At 43.1% G+C, this 6,834-nt stretch overlaps 1 protein-coding gene across 1 annotated transcript; it reads right to left on the reverse strand.

The window, feature by feature from the left end:
* Positions 1 to 416: 416 nt before the first annotated feature.
* LOC119407912 (diencephalon/mesencephalon homeobox protein 1-B) lies at positions 417 to 4,336 on the reverse strand. Its single transcript, XM_037674741.1, has 5 exons — positions 4,163 to 4,336; positions 2,694 to 2,861; positions 2,377 to 2,555; positions 1,782 to 2,217; positions 417 to 1,700 (listed from the first exon to the last, which is right to left on the reverse strand). The coding sequence occupies exons 2-5, from the start codon at positions 2,845 to 2,847 to the stop codon at positions 1,288 to 1,290; spliced, it is 1,182 nt and encodes a 393-aa protein (XP_037530669.1). The 5' UTR covers positions 2,848 to 2,861; positions 4,163 to 4,336; the 3' UTR covers positions 417 to 1,287.
* Positions 4,337 to 6,834: the final 2,498 nt, after the last annotated feature.

The following is a 6,834-nucleotide window of genomic DNA, read 5'->3' on the forward strand; positions in this document are numbered from 1 at the left end:
CATCTAAATTATTTATGGATCATCGAGGCGTCTTCAGTCAAAATGTAGGAAACTGAAGGAAATTCTCACCACAAAAGGTCCAGTCCGAACTGTTTAACGTCACTCCGGCTGACAGGAAGTTGGATTCGGTGCATCTTTTCTCCGCTTCGTTGCCAACTTTTACCAGTTTTCCAACACGTTGATTAAATGTTCTGCTGCGTGATCAGGCTTGATAAATACCTTCCCTGGTCTTCCTCTGAATCAGCGTTCAAACCAAAGTTGTAAGAACACACACACATCCACATTAAACCTAATCCTTAACATTTTTTTTAGAATGTGGAAAAAACTGTTTTTTCACCCATCAGTGTAACGCACTGATGAATTGTGATCTGGTCCAACGGGTGAAAATTGAAGCAAAGACACAGTGAAGATAAGTTATTCTTGATTTATTCTCTTACACTGAACGGATAAATTACTCATATTTTTAAACAACTGAGAAATACACATTTGTTTCTACACGTACATACAGTGTGCGTCGTCCTGCTGAAGCCGCTGGCTCAAGAGAAGAGCTCAGAAAATAGACGTCAGCTGGCCTCTTACACAGATTTCCCCTGCGATTTGTTTCTGTTGGGAGTTTCTTGGCATAAAAGAAATTGAATATTCCCTTTTAGAATCATTTTGTATAAAAGCAGACTCTGAAACGCTTGTGGAGGTGAACGCTGGATGATATTTACAATATGCCACGGATTCTTCCACTCTAAACTGGTATTTAAAACTTGGAACAAGCAGATTTTTTTTTTTTTTTTAGATTGATTCAGACCTTTCAGTACTGCTGCCAGCTGTGCTTGTCTTTAGAAGGACCTTCAGAATCATAGATGTTTGCTGAAAGGAGTCAGACGGAGACTTCTTCATGTCTGATGCCATTATGGAGGTCATTAAAAAGCATCATCCACAGGTGAACACTTACAACTGCAGCTCAGGTTGGTTTTTGTTTGCTTATCCGTTAACTTTATTTTTTGTGTTATTTTTTTATACGGTAAAAGGCCTTGAATGATGGCGACGCAGAGAGGAATGTTGAAAATCCATACGGAGGCAGCTCCTCCGAATCCACTCAGTGAGTTAGTTTTTTTTTTATGAACATGTTGATTTGAACTTTACAAACTGGATGTAAAGTGATCTCAGTGATAAAATCAGTCATATGGACACGTTAAAGTCGGGGAGTCTTTTGAAGAAATCTGGTATATATATTTTTAGAGTTGTGTCACTTCAGCCTCTGCCCTGACGGTGAAACATGGCCGCTGAGCAGCATCAGTTGGGGAGCGTGTCCAACCCCAGCGAGGCCGCATGCTGCTTGGCCCTCAGACGGAGGTTCTCGATGCTGGTGGTCTTGCTGTTGAGGCTCCCGGGGAGGCCACCTGGAGCCGCCTGCAGTAGCGGGCTGCTCCACACCTGCTGGGCCTGCGACAAGTTCTGGTAGTAGGACTGGCAGGGCAGCGAGCCCAGAGGGGAGGGCATGTTCATGCCGAGGTAGGGCAGGGAGGACGGCGCGCTCATGTCGAAGGAAGGGTAGTGGACGAGGTTGTTCGTGGCTGCCATGTGCTGCCGAAACTGCTCCTGCAGCCGGAAGAGGCTGAGGGGGGACGAGGCGTAGGAGTTGCTCTGAGCCAAACCGCTTGTTACGCTGCTGGAGGAGGCCAGAGCAGGAGAGCCCAACGGGGAGTCTGACCAAGAGAAGGACGAGAACTTTAGTTTTACTGCACACGATCACAACGTACCTGCATTGATTGAACAGGTTCTTTTACCTGACGAGGGACTGAGTGGTTTGCAGGATGGAGAGCTGCTCCCTGCTTGTGCTGCCCGCTCCCCCGGCGTCTCCTCCCCGAGTTTCACCCTGGACTCCCCACTCACGTCGTCCTCCTCTCTGTCGGCGTTGTCTTCTGCTGCAGACTCGCTGTCCGACGGCTCTGGAGAGGTGACGTTCACTTCCACGCTCATCTCAGCAGGCTGGGGCCTAGAGGCAGCCAGCCGCTCCGGCTCCGAGTGACAAGAGGAGGAGCTGGAAGGAGGAGGAGGAGTCCGGGCCTCAGGAACCACCGTGGTGCTGGTTGTGAGGTCCGTTTTGGAGTCCTCGAGAGAGGCCTCGGTAGCTCCGGATGCTTCTTTTTGCTTCTGCAGCTGCTCCTTCTGGAGGCTGCGCTGCTTCTTACGGAACTTGGCCCGACGGTTCTTGAACCAAACCTGAAAGATTGATGTCTTTACAACAGCTGCAGACGACACGTGCACACTGCTCACAGTCTTCTACCCTAACATTGTCACATTTATCCACTTTCTGGGCTTCAGGACGAGCAGCTCAGAGGCTAACAGATAAGAAGAGCATTCCAAGTTATTATTCTTTACCTGCACACGGGCTTCGGGCAGGTTGGTGCACATGGCCAGGCGTTCTCGCATCACCACGTCGGGGTAGTGGGTCTTCTGGAAGGTTTTCTCCAGAGCCTCCAGCTGCTGAGCAGTGAACGCTGTCCGGCTGCGCCTCTGCTTTCGGTGCTGGGAACCATACCGGGCCTCGAGGATAATGTCTTGAAATGTACAACCGTTGAGAAATAAAAGAACACGACCAGTTTAATTCAAGGGACAGGTCAAAGGTCACCTCCTGGTGATGAAACAGTTGAAGCTGGTGAAGCAGAGGGGATGCTACGTGAGTATCTGTTTCTTACCAGCCAGCCTCTCTGCCAGCGTGAGCGCGTGCACTGAGGGCCTGTAGTCAGGCGCGTGCTGCGCCTGCTGCGCTGCCTGCTGGTGCAGGTTGTACATGGCGCTCAGAGAGTTCATGGCGTGGAGAGAATACCCGTTCACCCCGTAGTGCTGCATGGCCGGCCTGCTGTCTGCAGAGAGGACGGCAGGGGGTTAGGTGTTGGACAACTTTCCCAAACATCATTTCTACAGGTCCATGCAAAAATAAAATGTGTTATTATTATTATTATTAATATTATTAATAATAATAATAATAATAATTATTATTATTATTATTATTATTATTATTATTATTATAATAAACAGGACAAAGGGAAATAGAAGCAAGTTAAATTTTGCCTGTCAGAATTAATGACTGAAATGTGCATAATTATTTTAAATGTGTTTAGATCTAATCATTCATGTTATTTTATTTCATTTGAAAAATCCGTGAACAGAAAATAAACCTCCAACACACTTTTATTGAAACTACAACAAAACGAACAAATGAAGAGCTGCTGAAATTACTGACAAGGAAGCTTTTAAAGAAAAAGTTAATCATATTTTTATGCTTAAAACAGCATAATTATGGAATATTTGTATTTGTATAAAGCTTGTTGGGAAAAAAGTCAAATAACTGGTCATATTTTAACAATCATAATTGTACAATTGTGCCTTTTAAATAAATACATTTTAATGACTTGCAATTATTATTATTATTATTATTATTATTATTATTATTATTATTATTATTCCTTGTATATTTTTTTTCCATATAGTTGTATTACATTACCTTAAATGAAAATTTGAAATAGTGTTTAGTTTGTAATGAAACATTTATTCTGTCCTGGGGACCGGGCGCTGGTCTCGGTCTGCGGCGGGTCCAGCTCTGACGCCTGCAGGCATGACGGAGGCGCGTGACAGGTCGTCAGTGAAATGTGCGCGCGGGATTCCCAATTGGGCTCGCTCTCCTTCATCGTGCTGCAAATGTGCTCCAAGGCTGTTAATTTATCAGGCCTGACGCGTGGAAGGTGGCCTCCGTGTGCGCGCGCGTGCCTCAGGAATCAGGGCTATCGTTTGTATTGTACCTAAAAATGTATCGATGATGATCTGAGGTTAAATGTGAGGTTTTAAAATCTAAAATAATCGTTCAAATTGTAGGAAGCCTCGGCTCAAATTTAAGGACCCGGTGAGAGCAGGAACAAACTCACAAGATTTAAACATCACGGATAAATAATAATAATAATAATAAAATACACAAATATATGTCATGATTCAGCCTCATCTTACACGCAAAAAAGTTTGAGTTGCACTGTTACAAAACTAAACCAATATTAATAATTTAATAAATATGATGTGTTCAGGGGACCACTGTTTGTTTTCTAATTTTAAACAAACAGCACGTGGAAACCCTAAAAGTTAGTCTTAAACTGAATCCAGCAAACTTTCTTACCTCTGTCCGCTGAAGATTGTCCTCCACGAGCCCCTGTAGTCACTTCCTGTCTACAGTCCGCCGCTCATCTTTGATGTTTTTAATTCTTATTTCTGATTCTTCTTCTACCTCGGCTGTGTGTTCATGTTGTGGGGAGTATTCCTCTGTCCGCGGCTCTTCTCTGTCTGTGGAGGTGGGGGCGGGGGGGCTGCCATCCACGCGCCTTTAAAGCGCTCCAGGTGGGGGGGCGGCCAGGGGACTCCGAATTTGAACCAATCAGGTGTCTCCTCCTCCCCCTCCTCACTGTGCGCGAGCTGCATCTGGAAATCTAACATTTTATCACCTGCGTTAATAAAAATAAAACATTTCTTTTCGTTCTGTTCTTCAGCTGCTGCTCCTCATTCTTCAACTTTCTGCTCACGCGTGTTTCATCAGATCACCTTTCATTTGATTTTAAATTAGAAGTCACCTGGTTGCCAAGCAGTGTCCCCCAGGAGCATTTAATCTGAAAACTCACAGAACGCAGCTTTAATTTCAGATTAATAGAAAGAAAAGCAGCGCTGGCCTTTCTCAGAGGGACCTGCGGGTTCAATCCGTGATTTAAATCTTGTGGTTTTCTTGTTCTTCTGCAGCTGGAGGAGGATGAGGATGCTGCAGGGCCGCTCTGCCTCTAAGCACGCCCCCCCCCCCCCCACCCACCCAAGCCCCTAGGGGATTTGGGCGAGGACTGGGGAGACAAGACGCCATTTCACCCTCCAAAAATGTCTTCAAATGACTGCTGGTAAGAGGATTAAAACAATAATGCACCCCCCCCCCCTTTTTTTTTTCTTTCTTCGAGGTTTTTAAGAAAAGATTCCTTCTTGCGAGGAAAAACCGTTTAGGCTGGAATTAAGAGCAGTGAAAGTAGCCCTTTAATGTAAAATAAAATAATAATAAAAAAGCTAGCATATTTTGTTTGAATTTATGAAAATAAAAGGTGTGGTGCTGATGGGGGGGGGGGGGGGGTGTCTGTGCTCATATTCAACCCCTCCTGAAATAATTGTGTATAAAATATAAAAACTGCCCTTGCTGCCATGATCTCGGTGTTTAATCGAACGTTAAGTTCAGTTCTTCTTGGTTTGAGTGGTGATGACATGAAGCAACAAGTGATGCTTATAAATAAATAAGCGATATTTATTTCCCTCTTCCCCTTGATGGTGCTTTCTCTCTCGTTCTCCTTGTTGCTGCTGCAGAGCGTTTGAGTCTAAAGGAGAAAAAAAGAAAGAAAATGGGATTAACTTGTGAACCGATGAAGAACTTAAACTGGAGGTAAATCTGTCTCTAAAGCAATTAAAGCGAGGAGGAATTCCTCTCAGCAGCTCTTCCTTAAATCAGCTTTTTTTAAAGCAACGTAATGAGTCTAATGTCCAGCAGGACTGCAGGGGGGGGGGGGGGGGGGGGTGTCTTGATGGGCCGGTGGTGCCTGAGCAGCATCCTCTCATGGCCCTGCAGGGATGCTACAGACAGATTCTCTAACATGACTTTCATAAATCGGCACACTTCAGTTCAGACACAGCACAAATTAAAATTGTAAAAGAAAAAAAAAAACATTAATAAATTAGTTACCCACCAATATCAATCAATCTTTATTTATACAGTATGCATCTTTATGTCTTCTATCTGATCATACGATGATGTAGGAAGTTATGTGAACATGTGGCTCTTCATTATTGTTTATAAATCGGATGATAGCTGCTGCAGAAGGTAACACTGACAGCACCAGCTTCAAATAATTCTTTTCAAGTCAGTCTTTGTGATGCACTGGACACAAGTCCTCTTTTCTGTAATCATTGATAAAATTATGATTCTCACACTTTAGGCCAATATGAACAATGCTTTTATTGTTTATTGTATTAAAGGAAATCTTAACATAAATGTGCTGAGCATGTAATTTGGTTTTACTGTGGCATTAAAAGAGCTGAGGGATTCTGAAGATGTACAGCAGCGCAGCAAAGTTTCAGTCTCAGTTTGAATAAATATGAGGCCATAAATCTGATAAGTACCGTATTTAATAAGCTGTCGTCTTTAAATTGTTCAAAAATAACAATAATGTCCTAGGAAATGACAGTGGCATTGTAAAATGTTGTTTTGTTTATCACTAAAATAATGAAAATCCAGAGTGATAAACATCTACAGTATTCAAATTTGACTTTGCTGACAGCATTTCGTTATTTATTTGTTTATTTTCATTTTGAAGGATCTCTGGGCTGCTCACCCCAGGATAAATCTTCAAACTTCATATTCATAAGGATAAGGTTTCCTTACTGTCATTCTCATCACATGTGGTACATGTGGTGGAATAAAAATGTGTACACAGAGTCCCAGTTACATCCAACAAAAGTATAAAATGTAAAGACAAACAGTAATAAGATCTAAGAAATGAACTAAGAAAAACATGAACTAAAAATATACTAAACACTAGTAGTATAAAACAATACGCAGAACAGCAGCATGAACATGAATCCGTGTGAGCAGATGAGTACGAATGAACACAACAGCGTGCAATAAATCAGCAGCATGAGATCAGCAGCATGGATAATCAGCAGCACATATCAACAATCAATGACAGTGATTTTTTTTTTAACTCACTGTCATTATCCTGATTGGAGATTCATGAATCTAACAGCGGCAGCACGGTGGTGCAACTGATAGAG

This window comes from Nematolebias whitei, chromosome 3 (genome assembly GCF_014905685.2).
Source record: "Nematolebias whitei isolate Nwh7 chromosome 3, NemWhi1, whole genome shotgun sequence".
NCBI lineage: Eukaryota > Metazoa > Chordata > Actinopteri > Cyprinodontiformes > Rivulidae > Nematolebias > Nematolebias whitei.

What these genes read in the sequence shown, in the direction of transcription:
- LOC119407912 (XM_037674741.1), bottom strand. Translation starts at nt 2,847, where the DNA reads ATGCAGCACTACGGGGTGAACGGGTATTCTCTCCACGCCATGAACTCT. An exon ending in TGCCCGAAGCCCGTGTGCAG is followed by an intron (nt 2,218 to 2,376) that starts GTAAAGAATAAT and finishes TCAATCTTTCAG; the next exon opens with GTTTGGTTCAAGAACCGTCG. An exon ending in ACCACTCAGTCCCTCGTCAG is followed by an intron (nt 1,701 to 1,781) that starts GTAAAAGAACCT and finishes TCTCTTGGTCAG; the next exon opens with ACTCCCCGTTGGGCTCTCCT.